The following is an 18674-nucleotide window of genomic DNA, read 5'->3' as shown; positions in this document are numbered from 1 at the left end:
TGAAGCGCTCTGGGCTGGAGCCCTGGCACAGCTGGATGAACCCAGGTCTGCTCAAACACAGGCAAAGAGCGGTTTCTGTGGGGCTGCCCATGCCAGGGCAGCTGCTCCTGCCCAAGGCAATGGTTGGATCCTGCATCTCCCCATGGCTCAGCTGCGGGAGGAGCGGGGAAGGAGGGTGGCCTATTTCTGCCACGCAGGCTGGCGATTAGCTCCCAAAGCCCAGGGCCCTGCAGTGCCCTCCCGCTCATTAGCCCTATCTGCATTTTAATCCCTTCAAACATGGGCTAATTACATCATCTTTCATAAAGCTGAGCTGACAGCACTGCAGTGCCAGGGTGATGGGCATGGGTGGGGGTGCCGGGAGAGCCCCCAGCCAAGGCATGGGGCACCGGGGCGCTGCGGGTGTGGGATGCAGGTCTGGGTGCTCCGGTGCGTGGGGAGGGCAGCCGGGAGCTTTGGGGAGCCCCATCTCCATACCGGGGTGCTGGCAGAGAGCGTGGGGCCAGGATGGACCTCGGGCACTCCACGTGGAGCAGCTGGGGAGGATGAGGGGTCACGGGGCACTGGGAGCAAGGGCTGTGCCATGGGGGGCTCGCCTGGCAAAGGAGCAGCTGCCCTGGCACAGCCAGCGGTGTCGGGGACCCCAGGCACCCCACTGAGCCCCAGTGCCCACGGGTGGGCTCTGCTCTGGTGCCGGCAACGAGGCAGTTAACGGAGCTTGTCGTCTCCCTCTTAGGGCTCCGCTCCCGAACTGCAGCTTGAGTCAGTTGTGTGGAGGTGGCAGCGGCGGCAGCTCGGGCTGGCACACACACCGGCACCGCCTGGCACACCGGCACCGGACCCCAGCCCAACCGTGCGCGGAGCCCACGCCATCGGCACCCAGGTGAGAGGGGCGGCCGGGCAGGGGGGAACCCAGTGCCTCCTCCAGCAGGGGATGCCAAGAGATGCCCGTGATTCCAGGGAGGGGGAAGATGCCACCAGAGCCAGGGCACCAGAGCCACATGCCGGGATGAGCCCGGGACCTGCATGACTTCAGCAGGAAACTTTGACCGTGCGACGGTGGCAGCTCCAGGGCGGGCTGGGCACGCCGGGGTGCGGGCAGGAGGCTGCTCGGACCCTGCCCAGCCGGGCATCTCGGGGGGCTGCGGCTGAGGGGACCTCCTCAGTGTCCCAGCGCTGCAGTGTCGTTGAGTGTCACCAGTGTCCAGGTAGAGGCTGGCCCCCGTCCCTGGCCTGAGAGATACCCCCTGTCACTCCGGGATGCCACCAGCCGTGCCGGGGGCACAGGATGTGGCTGGCACTGCCAGCATCACCCGGCGGCACAGACGAGGACCCCGCGTTGGCGCTGCCCTCGCCAGCGAGCCCTGCCTGGGCACGGAGGCGCTGCCTGCAGGGACGGGAGGGGAGTTTGTGCTCCCCAGCACCAGGAGGGCACCCCGGGGCGTGGGTGCACATCCCTCACTCCTGCACAGCCCCTTCCCTGTGGGACACATCCTGCTCCTGGGGTGGGGCTGGGGCAGAGCTGGTGCAGCCCCATGGGACCCTGCGCAGTCGGGGGGGCTGGTAGGAGGTGGGGGCACAGCAGAGCCTGTGGAGCTGGTGCTTGGGGACACGGGCGGTGTCGTGAGGGGTGACCCGGCTCCCCCCACTCTGCTTTGATGCCTTGCAGGGCCCGCGGAGCCACTGGGATTGGAACCGGCCACCCCACCTCGGAGCAGGTCCGCAGGGTCTCCCACACCCACTGGAGCATCCCACCACCTCCTGCTGTCTCCAAGGACCTGCCCGACCCCACGCACCGAAGCTCTGTCTTCACGTCTGGCACTGCGGGGCGACGTGCCCCGGGCATGACGGGCACCTGCCCGGCTCCCTAACAGCAACGAAGGCAGCAGCCATCTGTGCCACCCCACTCCTCCCACATGCCCTTCACCCACGGGGCCGCCTGCCCCCCATCACGTCCGGCCTCCCACCGCGCCACGGCCACCATGGGTGAGGCGCCCGAGCCGGCCAGCCAGGCCCCGCTGGCCGCTGTCTCCAAGGTGGAGCTGCGGGTGAGCTGCAAACACCTCCTGGATCGCGACACGCTCAACAAGTCGGACCCCTGCGTCCTGCTGCTCACGCAATCCCAGGGCCAGTGGATGGAGGTAGGATGGGGGGCACTGCCGGCACCCGCCGCAGCGGGGCAGGATCCTCGGGGGCGTGACAGGGCGGGTGCAGGGTGCTGGGAGCAGGGTTTGCGTCTCTGAGATGGGCACAGAAGCAGGAATGGCCTCAGGGTGGCTGCGATGCCCACTGGGCCGGCGATGGGGTAGAAGCAGGTTGGGGAGCAGGATGCAGGGGATGGTGGAGAGTGGGGTTTGGGGTGCAAAGTGGGGTGTAGGGTGCAGGAGATGGTGGAGATTGGGGTTCAGGGTTCCAAGGAGGGTGCAAGGTGCATGAGGTGCAGAGCAGAGTGCAAAGGTGCAGGAGAAAGTGGAAAGTGGGGTTCAGGGTGCAGTGCGCAGAGCAGGTTGTGGAGCAAGATGCAAGAGATGGTGGAGAGCAGGGCTGAGGGTGCAGGACGTGGTGGTGAGTGGGGTTCGGGTTGCAGAGCAGAGTGCAGAGTGCAGGAGATGGTGGAGACCAAGGTACAGAGCAGGGTGCAAGGTGCAGGAGATGGTGCAGAGCAGGGTTCATGGTGCACCCCTAGGATGCTGGGCACCAGGTGTGGAGATCATAGTGTGGGACACGGGGTGCGCGCAGGGAGCAGGGCTGGCGCGGAGCAGCGTGCAGGCTGCACACAGAGGGTGCTGTGCACAGGGGGCAGAAGTTGCAGTGCAGAGAGTGCGCTGGGTGTGAGGCACAGAGCAGCGTGCAGGGAGCAGGGTGTGGGGCACAGAGCACAGGGCTTGCAGTGCAGGTGGTGCTGTGGGACACTCGGCAGCGCGTGGGCACCGTGTAGACACCTTGGTCGGAGCGAGTCTCCCTGGGTTTAGTGGTCTGGCAGGGCTGGGGAACGGGGTGCTCACAGCGCACAGCTCTAGCACAGCTCTAGCACAGCTCTGGCCAGGGCCGAGAGACACCTTGGCCAGCCTTGGGGTGGATCAGGGCTTGTGGGCTGATCTCGCCCTGCTCTGGGCAGGCGGCTGGGTGGCATCACCTGCCCCTCCATGCACAGGGGGGCAACTCAGAGGGGGAGTCAGGGCTGGAACCACAGCTGTGTGTGCCTCACCCCACTGCCCAGGGTCCTGGTGCCTACACATGCTGGGGCCGGCTCTGGGGCTGGCACTGGGGATGGCACTGGGGATGGCATGGCTCCTTCCCATCGCTCCCTCACGGCTTAGCTCTGGGCTGGCGCCGGTAACTCCACGCTTGGTAATCACCACTGCTCAGCCGGCAGATTTAACGCTAAATCCCTCTGCATGTAATTGACTCTGCGTGCCGGAGCCAGAGCCGGAGCCAGGGGGGGAGGAGAAGGGCCCTGTGCCAGCTGCGGGCTGGGCTCCCCAGGCTGTGCCGGGATGAGCCACTCGTACCCTACAGTGCCACAGCTTTCCGTGCCACGTTCTGTGTGCCAGCCTGTGCCGTGCCATGCTCTGTGCCATGCTGTGCTGCGCCATCCGGGGCTGTGCTGCACCGTGCCGTGCCATGCCATGCTATGCCATGCAAGGACTAGTTCCAAGAGGCAAGAAGGTCCTTCCTGGGCCACCTTGTGGGGGCACTCTCTGAACTCTCCCCTCCCTATCCCTGCCAGCTTGTGCCCCCCGGCTCAGCTGGGATGGTGGCTGGAGCCAGCTCAGCCCCTGCGTCTGAGAGGCAAAACACCTCTGAACTGGTGTTGCCACCAGTGGGGTGGCACCCCACTGGTGGGGTGGCAACTGGAGAGGTTAAGGTGGCTGGGACCCGGAGCCCCATGGAGCGGCTGTGGGACCAGCAGTGCCCGTGCAGGAGGCACGGACCCACACGAGGTTGCCTTGGCAGCACCACAGTGGTGTGGGCTTGGGCAGATGCTGCTGGACAGGCAGGAGGTGGGCAGGGGCTGGCGGGCTGGCAGGGTGCCCTGGCCAGGATGCATCCCCATCCCTAGTCGCCGCTGTCAGGGATGAGGTGTGTGGGAGGCTCCTGGAAGCTGCTCGGTGCCCACTGCTAGCATAGCCAGGAGATGCTGAGCACCCACCTGCCTACCAGGGCCGTGGTGACGGGTGGTCAGTGGCCTCTGCCCTTGGCCAACCCAGGGTAGGAACGCAGGGGCTTGTCCTCAGTACCGACCCATTGCTCCTGCTTGAGTGGAACCATGGCAAACTGTGGTCCAGAGCAAGAACATCGCCTCCAATTGACTATGGAGTTTGCTCCAAGCTCTGGAGGGAGCAATGGGGCTGGCAGGGCTCGAGCTCTCTGGGCACACCTCCCTGCCCAAGCCAGTGATGGGGCTGCCTCCAAGCGCTGTTCGTTTGGGATCGGGCACAGACAGGTAAATACTTGTGCAGGGCTCATCCTTCCCAGCAGCTGCTTGGCATCCCTCATGCCTGCACCTCACATCCCGGTACCCATGGGTTCCTGTGTCCCCATGCTTGGCTCTGGATGAGCTCTGGCATCCCACGGTCCCAGGGAGCTCCACTGGCTCTGGATCCAGCCCCAAGCTGGGCTCTGGCTCTGCTGTCCCCCCCAGCTGAGCTCCTGCCATGCAGGTCGACCGCAGTGAGGTCATCAAGAGCAACCTCAACCCCGTCTTCGCCAAGATCTTCACAGTAGACTACTACTTTGAGGAGGTGCAGAAGCTGCGGTTCGAGGTGTACGACAGCCATGGGCACGCCAGCGTGGGCACGCATGACGATGACTTCCTGGGGGGCATGGAGTGCACCGTGGGGCAGGTGAGCCCGTGCCTCCCCCCCTGGAGACCTCAGCCAGCGGCGTCCCCCTCCCTGACCTCATGGATTTTACAGATCGTGGCGCAGAAGCGGGTGACAAAGCCGCTGTTCCTCAAGTATGGGAAGTTTGCGGGCAAGTCCACCATCACGGTGAGTAGCCAAGTTCATGCCAGGAGTAGCACTGAGCTGGGATGAGTGGCACCAAGCCAGGACCCAGGTGTGACACCCAACTGAGGTGATGCATTGGCACTGAGTGGGGCACGTGGGTGGCACCAGACTGGGGTGCTGGGATGGCGTTGAACTGGGACATACGGGTGTCACTGAGCTGGGGGAAGATATTGAGCTGGGGCATATGGAGGGTCCCCGGTGACCCTCGTCTTGTCTTAGCTGTCACCCAGCCCTGCAGCCTCACAGGCTCTCGGGGGTAGGGAGACCTCAGAATCCCCTTGGTGTCTGCTGGCCACCCTGGAGGGTCCCCACCGTGGCGGGGTGGGCGCACGGCACCCTGTCCCCTCTCAGGGCACTGCCCTTCCCACACAGGCACGGAGGGCAGGGGGACAAAGCTGCGCTGGGTGTTGAACATCCTGCATCCGCCTCTCCTCGCAGGTCATCTCGGAGGAGATTTCTGGCAACAATGGCTATGTGGAGCTCGCCTTCCGGGCCAAGAAGCTGGATGACAAGGTGAACCAGGTTCCACGGGCAGTGGAGGCGGTGGAGGCAGCGTGGATGGGGCAGACAGTGCCTTGTCCCTTTTTCCCTCCTCCAGGACCTCTTCAGCAAGTCAGACCCCTTCCTGGAGATCTACCGCATTGATGACGACCGCAGCGAGCAGCTGGTGTACCGCACCGAGGTGAGGCCCCGGGCAGGATCCGTCCCTTGGCTGGCCCGTGGCTGCCCCAGCGGCTGCCCAGCCCCACCGAGCCTTTGCTCCACAGGTGGTGAAGAACAACCTGAGCCCCATCTGGGAGCCCTTCAAGGTCTCCCTCAACTCACTTTGCAGCTGCGAGGAGAAGAGGAAGCTGAGGGTGAGGAAGGGTGATAGGGACCCTCATCCCTGCCCTGGGGACACGTGTACCCCAGCTTCCCTGCAGCCCCGCATTTGTGGTGTGCCGGGGAACCCCAAGGCACCAGGGGTAGTGCCAGGGCTGGTGGGGACCTGGGGGTGCAGACTCGCAGCCCCCCCCCCAGCCAGGGCTGAGCTGTGTCCCACCACAGTGCGTGGTGTGGGACTACGACTCGCGGGGCAAACACGACTTCATCGGGGAGTTCTACACCACCTTCGAGGAGATGCAGAAGGCAATGGGGGAGAACAAGGTGGGCATGGGGACGTGGGGATGCAGGGACAGCCTTTGGGGTCACCCCTCTGCACTGCCAGCCGATCCCATCCCAGGAGTCACCTCCCAGCTCCTCCTTCGGTTTTGAGGCCGTTCTCCCCTCGCTGCCCCCTCTTCGGGGAAGGGATGGTGGGTCCGGGCTCCTCCAGGGAAATTGGCCCTGGCTGGCATGGATGGAGCCCACGGGCTGGTTGGGAGCAGAGGAGGGCGGCTGCACCCGGGGGCTGTGGGGCTGCGGGGTTATGGGACCGTGGGGCTGCTGGACTGTGGGGATGAAGGGTTATGGGGCTGTGGGACTGCAGGAAGGCAGAGTTGTGGGGCTGTGGGGTCGTGGGGCTGCAGGGCTATGGGGTTACGAGGCTGTGGGATTTGGGGGCTATGAGGTTATGGGTCTGTGGGATAATGGGGTGATGAGGTTGTGGGGTCCCAGAGCTGCAGAGCCATGGGGCTGGGGTGCTGTGGGGTTTGGGGGGGATGCTGGCGCACAGGGCCGTACCCCTGGGCTGGGGGCCGCAGGCAGCGCGGGTGCCGCGTGCCACAGGTGCAGTGGGACTGCATGAACCCCAAGTACAAAATCAAGAAGCGCAACTACAAGAACTCGGGTGTCGTGGTGCTGCTGGACCTGAAGGTGAGTGTCTGCAAGCGGTGCCGTGCCTGGGCGCCGTGGGGCGGAGTGGGGCAGGACCAGCTGATGTGGGTCCCTTGGGAAGATCCACAGGGTTTACTCCTTCCTGGACTACATCATGGGAGGCTGCCAGATCCACTTCACGGTGAGCAGTGTCCCCCAACCCTGAAGCACCAGGAGCATCCCAGCTCCACCCAGCCGTGGCTGTGCCACCATGCCAGCCAGCGGGGCTGACAGAGCCACCCGACCCTGGCAGGGACATGCCAGTGGCTCCACTCGCCCAGGCGGACCCTCACCACTGTCTTCTCCTCACCAGGTGGCCATCGACTTCACAGCCTCCAACGGGGATCCCCGGAACAGCTGCTCCCTGCACTACATCAACCCCTACCAGCCCAACGAGTACCTCAAGGCGCTGGTCGCGGTGGGTGAGATCTGCCAGGATTATGACAGGTCAGTTGCTCTGGTGGGTGCTCTGGTGCCAGGACATCCTGGTGATGGTCACCCTGGGGTCAGAGCTGCAGTGATGTCACCCCAGTGCTGGCCCTGCCGGAGCTCCTCACGGCTCTTCCCTTGCAGCGATAAGAAATTCTCAGCTCTGGGCTTTGGTGCAAGGATCCCCCCCAAGTACGAGGTAAGGGGGTGGTTGGGGTGCCAGGGTCCCATGGGACCCTAGGGACGTGCCCCTCCCTCCTGTTACCCTTGGCCATGACGAGGAGTGGATGAGTGGGCACTGGCTACTCCCTCCCCTTTCTCCCTTCAGGTCTCCCATGATTTCGCCATCAACTTCAACCCCGATAACGATGAGTGCGAGGGTGAGTCCAGCTCCAGCAGGGTTGGGGAGCCCAGTCTCATGGCTTGCTCTGTGCCAGACGCTGGTGCTGACCCCCTCACCCCTTGCATCCCCGCTCAGGCATCCAGGGCGTTGTAGAGTCCTACCAGAACTGTCTGCCCAAAATCCAGCTCTATGGCCCTACCAATGTGGCCCCCATCATCTCCAAGGTGGCTCGTGTGGCGGCGGATGAGGAGCGGACAAAGGAGGCTTCGGTAAGAACCCACTGCCCTGGCCACTTGGCTCCAGGCTGGGCTGAGACCCAGCACACTCATGTCACTTGTGGCCGCTCCCACATCAGAGCTGAGTCTTTGTCCGGCTCCTCTGGCATGGGGCTGCCAACGGAACCAGACAACCCCCTCAGAGCATCCCTCTCCCCCCAGCAATACTTCATCTTGCTGATCCTGACGGACGGGGTGGTGACGGACATGGCAGACACGCGGGAGGCCATCGTTCGCGCCTCCTACCTGCCCATGTCCATCATCATCGTGGGAGTGGGCAACGCCGACTTCACCGACATGCAGATCCTGGATGGGGATGATGGCATCCTGCGCTCCCCCAAGGGCGAACCTGTCCTCCGCGACATCGTCCAGTTCGTCCCTTTCCGGGAGTTCAAGAACGTGAGTGAGCATCAGTGGTCCTCCTGTCCCCTCCTATCCCCTCCTGTCCCCAGGGCACAGCAAGCCAGTGCCCCGCAGGGTAGGTGCCACCGTGCCCTGACTCACTCATCCTCCCTGGTGTCCTCAATCTCGCAGGCATCACCGACAGCCCTGGCGAAGTGCGTGCTGGCAGAGGTGCCCAAGCAGGTGGTGGAATACTACAGCTACAAGGCCTTCCCGCCCCGCTGTCCCCAGTCCGAGACCCCTGACTCCAACCTCAGCTCGCCCCAGTGAGGACCCCTTTGCTGCCCTCAGCGTGGCACGGGGATGGATGGGGGTTCCCTGTGGGTCCCAGCCCTGCCACAGACCCCTCCTCACCAGGCAGGGGGGCACTGGGAGCCAGTACCCTGCCCCTGCCGGCACCGGGATGGGGACACAGGGATGGTCCGGGTGCCCCGATGCCCTGTGCTGCTCGGGGGGCTGGGGGTCCCTAGCAGGCATTGTCCAGTCCTGGTCCATGCCCCGCTGCTGCTCCATCCCCGCTGTCCCTGTGCTCCCCGCTTGTCCGTCACTGTGAGGCTGCATGACTGCCCCCCGCCGTGTGGGACCCCAAATAAAGTAACCAGCCCTGTGCCCGTGCCGCGTGTTCTCTGGGCGCTGACATCAAACCTCCCTGCCAGGCGCTCAGTAAAGGGACACACAGCTCCTGGGGTGCTGCCCGTGCCCCTCGCCGTGGCACCATCTGCCCAGCAAGCAAGAGCCAAGCACAGCCCCCAGCCCCAGTTGCCCACATGGGCACGGGCTTTGCTGGCGGCAGCTCCGGCTGGCCCTGTATTTAGGGGGATTCGTGACTGGCAGCGCACAGGGGAGCGCTGGCGCTATGGATCTGAGCTACTTTTGAGCAGCTGCCGCTTTCAAGTTGTGCCGGAGCGGCCGCCCAACCTGCTGTGCTGATGCCGGCTGCCGCGGCCCCGAAATCCAGGCCATGGGAGTGGGAGCGGAGGCAGCGTCGGTACCTTCCGCCCGCTGCTGCCCAGCACATTGCCTCCGCGGTGTGCCACGTGCCATGGACTGTGTGCCATATCCCATGTACTGTGTGCTAAGTGCCGTGTGCCGTGCCATGCACTGTGGGTTGCATGCCATGCACCGCATGCCACATGTTGTGCCATGTGCTCCATGCATGCCATGCACTGTGCCGTGTGCAATGTACCATGTGCCACACCGCACACGCTGTGTGCTGCGTGCCATGCGCCGTGCCATGCACCATGTGCCGTGTTCCATGTACCCTTTGCTGTGTGCTGCTTGCAGTGGACCGTGTGCTGCCTGCTTCATGGTCCGTGCTCCGCGTTGTGCCGTGTGCCACCCCATGTACCGTGCGCCCCGTGCCATGTGCTGTGTTCCATGTGCTTTGCCATGTGCCGTGCTGTGCCGTGTGCCACGTACCACGCGCGGGCACTGTGCCACGCTGCTGCCATGTGCCGCACACCAAGTGCTGTGCCCCGTTTGCTGCGCCGAGAGCTGGCTGCGTTCAGCGTGCCAGCTGCCTCCTGCCACGTGCTGTGACACTGTGCCGTATGTCATCCACCCCATCCCGTGTGCCGCACGCTGTGTGTCCTTCACCCTGTGCCATGTGCTGTGTGTGTTGCTGTCCCGGCACTGGACGGTGCTCCCGGTGACATCCGCTGCGCTGGGGTCTACCCGAGGGCAGCGAGGACTAAAACTGGGGCCCGGGGCAGCTGTCACAGGGCAGGGGCCACCCTGGAGGTGACCGTGTGGGTGCCACCGAGGGGACGCTGCGGTCACAGGGGTGCCAGCCTGCCCCAGTGCGAGCAGTCGGGATGGCCGCACTGAGCAGCCGTGCCACTGTGGCGCTGCCGGCGCTCTCGCAAGCAGGCAGAGCGCGCTGCCCGCACCGCTCCGATCAGCCCACATATTTATAGCTCCTGATTCATCTCCTATAAAGCAGGATAATAGACGTTGCCATAGAAACCCAGCGCCTGACGAGCCTGCGGCTGCAGCCGGACACGGGCAGGGGTCTGCCCTGGCACTCCGATGTGGGGTGGGTGCAGGGGGACGCTATGGGCTGGGGTGCCCGGCGTCACCCAGCCGGGCTGGGGAGCAGCAGCAGGGCTGGCACAGGGCTCCTGGGTGCCGATGCCACCGGGCTGCAGTGCCGGTGGCCCCGTGGAGGGTCTGGCTCTCTGCCCTGGTGAGGGGTCCCGCTCGTGCCATGGCTGAGTTGTCCCCCCCCTGCTCAGGCACTGTGCTATGCTGACCCAGCAGGTGCTGGTTAATTAAGCTAGGAGTTAATTATTGATGGTGCCTGTGCTTCTTCAATTCCTTGGAACAAGCAGGATAGGGAGGAGCCACCCCATCCTCATGGGGGGGCTCAGGGTGCTGCCCCTGGGTCACCTTCGAGTGCTGGGGGTAAGATGGGCACGAGGACGTGGCTGCAAACACCCCAGGAGGGAAAACAGGCTGGGAGGGCACCAGCAGTGCCCATCTGGGCTGGTCAGGGCACCACAGGCCCCCCCAGAGCATCAGAGGCAGCCCAGAGGCAGAGTGAAGGGCTTGGGGTGCAGGGAGCATCCAGAGAGGGTGCACTGGGACAAGGAGGGAGGTAGAGGGCTTCGGAGGGAGTGGCAGTGGGGCTGCACAGGGGGACCCCAAGATCTGGAGGGTTCCTGGGAGGATGTGCAAGGATCGACCGCTCTGGGTGCTGCTGAAGGAGCCAACTCTGCCCCATGGACTCCGCCAGCAAACGTCGGCACCACGCAGCTGCGCCGTGACCCCAACACGCTGCCCACCCGGTCATTGCCCCCCATGGCAGATAAGCTCCCAGGGGATGGGTCTCCACCCTGATGCGTTCCTGATAACGCCGGGTGCTTCCCGCTGCTGGCACCCTGCTTCCTGCCCCGTGCCCGCTGGAACACGCTGCCTGGAAACAGCAATAAATATTTATTTCCCTGGGGCGGCCGGGCAGAAGTTGGGGGTGCACAGCCACGCAGCCCACCCCAGGGGGAGGAAGGCTATGGGCATGGCTGCAGTGTGGGACCCAAAAAGTCCCCCATCCCTGCGTCAAGGGGTCATGCAGCCACCCCTCACCGCCAGATCCCTGTCCCCACTGCAGCCCCGGGATGACATGTGGCGCAAAAAAGATATGGGGGGGTGCAAGGGGCTCCCCACAGAGGATGCCCCCCCCCCCGCACCAGGGCTTGGCCAGGGACGGGGGCCAGTTGTGTTGTGCAGTGGCAAGGACACTGCTGGCCCCTCAGGCCATGGGCCAGCGTGCCGGCAGCTCCAAGTCACCCATCTTCTCCTGGTAGAGGCGGTTGAAGAGGGTGTTTTGCAGGGGGGTAAAGTGGTAGCGCCAGTCACCCACCACACCTGCAGGATGGAGGGGACGGAGCGGCAGGGGGGCTGCAGCCGGGGCCAGCGCCCCCGTGTCCCCCCTGTGTCCCCACACCCCGTCGCCTCCTCACCTTTCCTCATAAAGCGTCCCTGGCTGTGGTCCATGATCTCGGAGGGGATAAGGGAGTAGTTGACCATGGCGTTGTCCCGCATGGTGGCGAAGCTGCAGTGCTGCTCCAGGGCTTCCAGCGTCTCTGGTCCCAGCGGGCAGCCCAGGAAGGTGCTGAGGCGCTGCGCTGTGCCGCGCAGGTCCTGCGGCGGAGGGGACGGTCAGCCCTGGGCAACCAGCTGCGACAGGGACAGGGGACACACCAGGGCTCACCTGGTGCAGCTCCTCGTAGGTGACGTAGAAGATGTCCAGGAGGTGCCGCTGGCCCAGCCAGCCCTTGACATGGTCGAACCAGGAGCCGTAATGCACTGCGGGGAGGCAGGGGGTGAATGGGGGCCCCATGGCTGAGCCTCAGCACCCCAGGAACATCCAGCCCTCACCTGTGCCCTCGAGGAACCGTGTGAGGAAGGTGTCGAAGGAGCCAGGGTCGGGCAGGAATTTGGCTAGGTGGTGGAAGTGGTAGAAGGAGACAGCGACATCCTTGGGGTTCCTGGCCACGTAGATTACCTGGGGGGACAGTGTCAGCTGCATTGAAGGGGGATTCCACTCCATCCTACTCAGAAAGTCCCCAGCAATCACCCTGGCTGCACGCAAGAAGCCCCATGGACACGAGATGCCCCTGAGGGGACCCTGAGGACCATCAGGGCCCCCCTCACCTTGGCTTTGCTCTGCTGCAGGGCGGGGGCCAAGACGCGGGCGGGCAGGTGGGTGGTGATGAGCCGGTGGGCAGTTGTGTCCTGCAGCGCTTCCCTGAAGTAGATCTGCTCCAGCCAGGGCGCTCGCTCCCAGTTGGGGATGGTCTTGGCAGGGAGGACATCCCCGCGGCTGAACAGCAGCGTCAGGATCTCCTGCATCCAGGTGGTGCCTGGGGAGGTGGCTGTCAGGGCAGCACCAGCCCAGCGTAGGGGACCACGTGGCACCACACCGTATGGCACGGCACGACACAGAATGGCACAGCAGGGCCAAGCGTGGCTTGGCATGGCTTAGCAGAGAATGGCACGGCATGGCACTGCACGCCATGCCATGGCTCAGCATCGTATGGCATGGCTCAGCACAGAATGGCATAGCAGAGTAGAACATGACATGGCACGGCACAGCACCCTATGACATGGCATGGCTCTGCACAGCATGGCACGGTACCCCATGGCGTACTGCGGCTTGGCACAGCGTGGCATGCCATGCCATGCCACCGTACGGCACAGCGTGGCATGCAACAAATCAGCTCAGCATGGCTTCGATTGCATAGGCACAATGCAGCACGGGTTAGCTGCTGGGCTGGCAGCGCCATGTGGGACCCCCAGGTCTCCCCCCACCAGTGACACCAGTCTGAGGCTGTGGACAGGATGGGATGGGGCAGAGGAGATTGTGGATACAGCTGCTCCCCACCCTCAGAGCAGGGGATTTGGGGGGTGGGAGCCAGCGTCCGGGGAGTCCCCTGTGCTTTGCCCTCAGAGCCCGCTGGGTGCTGGGGGGTCTCAGCCTGGGGATGAGCTTCTCCCGAGCCTGACCACCTCCCGGCCACGCAGGCGGCTCCCAGTCCTGCTGGCAAGCTGCGCAGCAGAGCCTGCCCGGGCCCCCCTCTCCAGCCTGGGGGTCTCCAACAGTGCCCACTGACACTCCCCAACATGGGTCCCCTCCCTGTCCCGTCCTGTCCCCCCCTTTCCGCTGGCACTCACCCGATTTGGGGTAAGTGGCGATGACCACGTCGGTGGGGCGGAAGGGGAAGGTGGTGGCGAAGGCGAGGGAGTCCTGGGTGTGGAGGTGGCCGGGAAGGGAGATGCCAGCGAAGGTCTCTGTCACCTCCATGCGATCCATGGCTCGGCCACTGCGGCGGACGCGCTCGGCTGCTGACCTTAAATAGTTGCAAAAGAGGAAGCCGTCCCGGCGGGCGGAAAGCCAGGCTGGCCCGACAAATTCCTGCTGGGGAACCAGGGATCCGGCAACGCTGGGGCCATCGCCAGGAGAGCGCTGCCCGCGGGGCGGCGGGACAGCCCTGGGATGGGGCATCCTGGAATGGAGTGGGGGTCCCACACAGCCAGACCCACCACTGCCGCCGGGATTGCCGAGCATCCCGCTCGCCTGGCAGTGGGAAGGGTGCCAGGGAGCCTCGCCGGACACCACAGCCTGCGGTGACCCCGAGAGCGGCAGCCCCACACCGTGCCCCATGGCGCAGTGCTGGAGGAAGGGATTCCCATCCGAGCACATCCCGGCATGAGGAATGGGGCCAGCCATCTCCACGTGGCTCCGTGCCATTCCCCGCCACCCCACGGTGCCTCTTGCTGCGCACGACACTGCAGCCACCGCCAGTCCCATGGCCACCACCATCCCCCGGGCAGGAGCCAGCCAAGGTGCCCCCACCATGGCGCTGGGTGGCAAGACCGACGTGTGCCTCAGTTTCCCCCTCACCAGTGGGACCGTGAGATGGGGGAAGCCTGGCACACACGGAGCAGCCCCACAGCAGAGCCGCGTTGTCCCGGCTGCTGCCTCTCCATGGTGGGATGGCCTCACCACGGAGCCGCGGGGTGCACTGGCACTCAGCCACTCCCCAGTACCAGATGCCACATCAAGGGGTGGCTCTGGGGTGGCCAGAGCCCGTCCCAGCCCCACCATCGGCACGCAAGCCGGAAAACATTTTTTTCACAGCCACTGCAGGCAGCGTCTGTCCGAGTGTGCCGGGGCCAGGGTGAGCGAGGGACAGGGGTGCCGGGCTCTGCCCGTCGGCAGTGGGGGTACCGGTGGGTGCCAGCGCTTGGTCGGGGCTGCTGGTGGGTGCTGGCTTTTGGGAAACCGAGACAGGGATGGGCACTTTCCCAGCAAAACAATCTGGGCTGCATTAGAGGGGTTGGGAGCGTCGCCACAGCTCTGCGGCGAGGCCGCCGCATGGCCCTGCCACCCAGGGCTGGGCTGGGGGAGGCCACCGCCGCACTGCCACGGTGCCCACGGTGCCCGCGCTGCCAGGACTGGGGCGCAGGGTACGCAGGGTGGGGTTACGGCTGTGGCTCTTGGTTATTTATTTACGGCAGGAGGGGACGGACGGTGAGCAGGGGCAGCCATCGCGGTACGTGCGCTCGGCAGGGCCCCGGCGGCAGCGGCTGGTCGCCCCGGCTCATCCAGCGGCGGCACCGATCGGGCGAAGATGCTGGGTGAGAACGTGCTGGCGCTGGTGCTGGTGCTGCGTCTGCTCCTGCCCTGTGCCGGACAGCATCACCGCGAGATGGCCGAGCGCATCATGACGACCACGCCGGTCATCGATGGGTGAGCAAAGGTTGCCCAGCTCCGCATCGTGCTCAGCCGACCCTGCAGGGCTGCAGCTCTCGGCACCCCGAGAAAAACCCTGGTCAGAAAACCCCATCGGGAATGGCCCTGCCAGGGAATCCCCGTGCCGGGCACCCCAGGGCCGTGGAGACACAGCTCTTCTGGAAGATCCCCGTGCTGAGCACTCCGGTGCCGCGCAGCCGAGGGGATCCCCCGGTGGTACAGCCCAGCTGGAAGTGGGGAGGGTGCTGGGAAGCTGGGGCCAGGCTGCCCACGGGGAAGTCCCCAACTGCGGCAAATGGATTCTGTGGAGTTGTGTCCTAAAGGATGTCGCGGGTCTCATAACTGGAGCCCCAGGAGCTCTGGTTGTCTGTAGGATCTCCATGGCCCTGCGGGCACCAGCCCTGTGCCACGCAGCCTGGCACGGTGCAGCCCCTGGAAGCAGACGAGGGGCTGAGGGACCCAGAGGATGTGGGGAACTTGACATAGGGAGGGAGAAGTGGGAGCCGGCTCCCAGCACTTCCCCAGCAATACTACTGGTTGTGGGATGCCGCATGGCGGTGACGTTCTGGTGGTGGTGACATCCCCACAGCGATGACAGTGACATCTCTGCAGGAGAGCTACAGGACTGGCTCCCTGCGAGGTGAGAGCTGAGTGGGGCTGGAGAGGTGCACGGAGAGGTCCTCAGCCTCCTGCAGCTCCCAAATGGACAGCAAAGGAGACCCCATGTGGGACTGTCCCCTGGGAGTGACCTGTCCCTTGTTCCCGGCCAGAGCTGCTTGAGTGGCTCCAGGCAGAGGGCACAGATAGGTGGGCGAAGGGACCCCTGGATGGATGATGGATGTATGGACGGATAGTGGGGCACAGACAGGCAGGAAGATGTATGGGTATACGGGCAGTCAGGAGGCTGCCTGGAAGGATGGACAGACTCTCACACCCACTCTCTTCCCTGCCCAGGCACAACGACCTGCCCTGGCAGCTCCTCAAGAGGTTCAACAACCAGCTAGGGCTGCCAGAAGCCAACCTCACGCTGCTGGAAGGCACCCACACCAACATCCCCAAACTGCGCAGTGGGCACGTGGGCGGCCAGGTGGGACAGGGAGGCAGACGGAGCACTGGGATGGGCAGGGGACACCAGGGAGGGCACCAGGGTGGGTGGCAGTGGGGGCAGGGTCAGGCTCCCAGTGCTCACCAAGTGGCATTACGGGCAGTTCTGGTCGGTGTACGTACCCTGCGACACGCAGAACAAGGACGCGGTGAAGCGCACGCTGGAGCAGATCGACGTGGTGCATCGCATGTGTGAGCTCTATCCTGAGACTTTCGCCTGCGTCGTCGATAGTGATGGTAATTAGGAGGGAGACCAGGACGCGGGTGCTCTGGAGCACACTGGTGCCCCAATGCCTGCCCTGACTGACGTCCTCACCCTCCCGCAGGCATCCGGAATGCTTTTGCGAGCAAGAAGGTGGCCAGCCTCATCGGGGTGGAAGGCGGTCACTCCATTGACAGCAGCCTGGGTGTCCTGCGCACCTTCTACCGCCTGGGGGTCCGCTACATGACCCTCACCCACAGCTGCAATACTCCCTGGTAGCAGCCCCCGAAGCGGACAGGGATGGGGTGACAGGGCCAGCGTGGGGGGGATGGAACATGTGGCTGAACCCCGATGCTCTCCCTGCTCCACAGGGTTGACAACTGGCTGGTGGACACTGAGGAGGAGCAGCCCGTGCACCATGGCCTCTCATCCTTCGGGAAGGTGAGTGGGGACAGGATCAGTGGCAGCACCTGGGAGCAATGGCCAGGGCTGGGGGACACAGTACCAGCACCCACAAGCCCTGCAGTGATGCGTGGTGTTCCCCCGTGTGGGGCTGCCGTGATCCCTTGCACACCCCTCGCCCACCCTGTCCCCATCACCGCCCCCGCAGACAGTGCTGGAGGAGATGAACCGCCTGGGCATGATCGTGGACTTGGCCCACGTCTCAGAGGAGACCATGAGAGTCGTGCTGAGGCTCTCTAAAGCCCCTGTCATCTTCAGCCACTCGTCTGCCTTCCAACTCTGCCCGCACCGCCGTAACGTGCCCGATGAAGTGCTGAAGCTGGTGGTGAGCACCCAGGCACAGCCATGGGCGGGTGGGGGACCGGCTGAGGGGCCGTGGGGCTCAGGGCTGCCTCCCCCCAGGCCTCCACGGGCAGCCTGGTGATGGTTAACTTCTACAACGCTTACGTGACGTGCAATGACGTGGCCACGCTGTCAGACGTTGCAGGTGAGGTGGGTGCCCAGGCGGGCAAGGGGAGTGCCGGTGCCCCCTGCCCTGCTTACCCAGCCCCTCTGTACCCACAGACCACATGGACCATGTGAAGAAGGTGGCCGGTGTCCAGTCCGTTGGCTTCGGCGGGGACTACGATGGGGTCACAGGGTAAAGCAGTCGGTGGGAGTGGGATGGGACAGCGTGTCCCAACGGTGGGGACTTGCCATGGAGGGGGGTGTAGGAGGTGGGAGCTTGCCCCCGGCACGGCTGCGAGCTGCAGGGTGGTGCAGGCTCCCCACTGGCCTGGAGGATGTCTCCAAGTACCCCGCACTGGTGGCTGAACTGCTGGCGAGGAACTGGACGGAGGAAGAGGTGAAGGCAGCCCTGGCTGAAAACCTGCTCCGCGTCTTCAGGAAGGTGGAGGAGGTGAGCAGGGCACTGGGAGCACTGGGCATGGGGAGTTAAGGGGCATGGGGAAATGGGGGTACAGGGACCCATAGGACAGCAGAATGTATGGCAGTCAGGAATGTGTGCAGACATGGGGTGGCACAGGGACATGTGGGGCAGTGTGATGAATGTGGCCATGGGGACACACGGGGCTTGGGATGGCATGAGGCAGCACAGGGACGTGCGAGGTTACAGGGGGCTCTGTGGGGCACAGGGACTGCTCCTGGCTGCAGGAACCCATCCTGTCCCCGTCACAGGTGAAGATGTCCATGCAAGGCACGGCTCCCCTCGAGACGCCCATCGCCTTCGAGGAGCTGGAGAGGACTTGCAGGACAAGCTACGGGTACATCAACAGTGCCGGCACAGCCTGGCTCCCGCGGGCTGGCCTGATGCTGGCACTGGCACTGCTCTGCTCGCTGCTCTGCTAGCACCCAGCCCCGCTACAGCACCAGCACCCTGCCGGCGGCTGGCCCTGCGGCTGCGGGGCTGGGCCCAGTCCTGCTGCCCCTTCTCACCTGCGTGCAGGCCCCATCCGCAAAATAAAGCCGTGCTTCGAGCACCGCCAGCAGTGTTTATCCATGCTGGGACCCTGTGGGGACTGCCAGCCCCAGCCCTGGCACATCACTGGCCACCCTGGCATGGCATTGGCCACACCGGCACCCAGCTGGCCACTCTGGGCCCGGCGCCGGCGAGGCAGAGGCGTGGGTGCCTGGTGGGCGCCCAGCCCAGGGCCTTGGGAAGCTGTCACCGCACCAGGAGTGATACATCGCTGCAACACACAGCCAGGGTGGCTGTAGGGCTGCCTCCGCAGGATGCTCTCATTAATCATTAGCTAATTAATCGGCTACTCAATTATCTTCTTAGTAATTTCCTCTCACATTTGAGAACAGCCTGTCTTCAGAGCGGGGGCAGCTTTGGGCACCGGGAAAACAGGCAGGAGAAGGAGAGCCATCTTCCTGTGGCATTTGCAAATTGGCT

At 64.8% G+C, this 18674-nt stretch overlaps 3 protein-coding genes across 3 annotated transcripts; 2 read left to right on the top strand and 1 right to left on the bottom strand.

Moving 5' to 3' along the window:
• The first annotated feature begins 728 nt into the window (after positions 1–728).
• On the top strand, positions 729–8934 carry CPNE7 (copine 7). The gene is made up of 16 exons (XM_009563170.2): positions 729–883; positions 1670–2141; positions 4665–4847; positions 4920–4994; positions 5451–5525; positions 5611–5694; positions 5780–5869; positions 6060–6158; positions 6720–6806; positions 6889–6948; positions 7120–7253; positions 7380–7434; positions 7564–7615; positions 7714–7847; positions 8016–8252; positions 8388–8934. Exons 2-16 carry the CDS (start codon positions 1917–1919, stop codon positions 8523–8525), a joined length of 1728 nt encoding a protein of 575 aa, XP_009561465.2. The 5' UTR covers positions 729–883; positions 1670–1916; the 3' UTR covers positions 8526–8934.
• A 2261-nt stretch (positions 8935–11195) lies between these two features.
• Positions 11196–14167, bottom strand: LOC104061291 (sulfotransferase 1A1). The gene is made up of 6 exons (XM_054078997.1): positions 13428–14167; positions 12408–12616; positions 12132–12258; positions 11965–12059; positions 11714–11894; positions 11196–11618 (listed from the first exon to the last, which is right to left on the bottom strand). Exons 1-6 carry the CDS (start codon positions 14110–14112, stop codon positions 11503–11505), a joined length of 1413 nt encoding a protein of 470 aa, XP_053934972.1. The 5' UTR covers positions 14113–14167; the 3' UTR covers positions 11196–11502.
• Positions 14168–14332: 165 nt separating this feature from the next.
• DPEP1 (dipeptidase 1) lies at positions 14333–18270 on the top strand. Its single transcript, XM_009563216.2, has 11 exons — positions 14333–14434; positions 14775–15006; positions 15964–16096; positions 16218–16350; positions 16440–16590; positions 16687–16756; positions 16926–17102; positions 17180–17264; positions 17342–17417; positions 17540–17675; positions 17954–18270. The coding sequence occupies exons 2-11, from the start codon at positions 14888–14890 to the stop codon at positions 18122–18124; spliced, it is 1251 nt and encodes a 416-aa protein (XP_009561511.2). The 5' UTR covers positions 14333–14434; positions 14775–14887; the 3' UTR covers positions 18125–18270.
• The last annotated feature ends 404 nt before the right edge of the window (positions 18271–18674 follow it).

The sequence above is a fragment of the Cuculus canorus genome, chromosome 13 (genome assembly GCF_017976375.1).
Source record: "Cuculus canorus isolate bCucCan1 chromosome 13, bCucCan1.pri, whole genome shotgun sequence".
Taxonomy (NCBI): Eukaryota; Metazoa; Chordata; class Aves; order Cuculiformes; family Cuculidae; genus Cuculus; species Cuculus canorus.
This window is presented reverse-complemented; position numbering and strand designations above follow the sequence as displayed.

What these genes read in the sequence shown, in the direction of transcription:
- CPNE7 (XM_009563170.2), top strand. Translation starts at nt 1,917, where the DNA reads ATGCCCTTCACCCACGGGGCCGCCTGCCCCCCATCACGTCCGGCCTCC. An exon ending in AGGCAATGGGGGAGAACAAG is followed by an intron (nt 6,159 to 6,719) that starts GTGGGCATGGGG and finishes CGCGTGCCACAG; the next exon opens with GTGCAGTGGGACTGCATGAA. An exon ending in ATCTGCCAGGATTATGACAG is followed by an intron (nt 7,254 to 7,379) that starts GTCAGTTGCTCT and finishes CTTCCCTTGCAG; the next exon opens with CGATAAGAAATTCTCAGCTC.
- LOC104061291 (XM_054078997.1), bottom strand. Translation starts at nt 14,112, where the DNA reads ATGGTGGGGGCACCTTGGCTGGCTCCTGCCCGGGGGATGGTGGTGGCC. An exon ending in CGCCACTTACCCCAAATCGG is followed by an intron (nt 12,617 to 13,427) that starts GTGAGTGCCAGC and finishes CCACCTCCCCAG; the next exon opens with GCACCACCTGGATGCAGGAG. An exon ending in CCTACGAGGAGCTGCACCAG is followed by an intron (nt 11,895 to 11,964) that starts GTGAGCCCTGGT and finishes CCTCCGCCGCAG; the next exon opens with GACCTGCGCGGCACAGCGCA.
- DPEP1 (XM_009563216.2), top strand. Translation starts at nt 14,888, where the DNA reads ATGCTGGGTGAGAACGTGCTGGCGCTGGTGCTGGTGCTGCGTCTGCTC. An exon ending in CACAGCTGCAATACTCCCTG is followed by an intron (nt 16,591 to 16,686) that starts GTAGCAGCCCCC and finishes CCTGCTCCACAG; the next exon opens with GGTTGACAACTGGCTGGTGG. An exon ending in ATGAAGTGCTGAAGCTGGTG is followed by an intron (nt 17,103 to 17,179) that starts GTGAGCACCCAG and finishes GCCTCCCCCCAG; the next exon opens with GCCTCCACGGGCAGCCTGGT.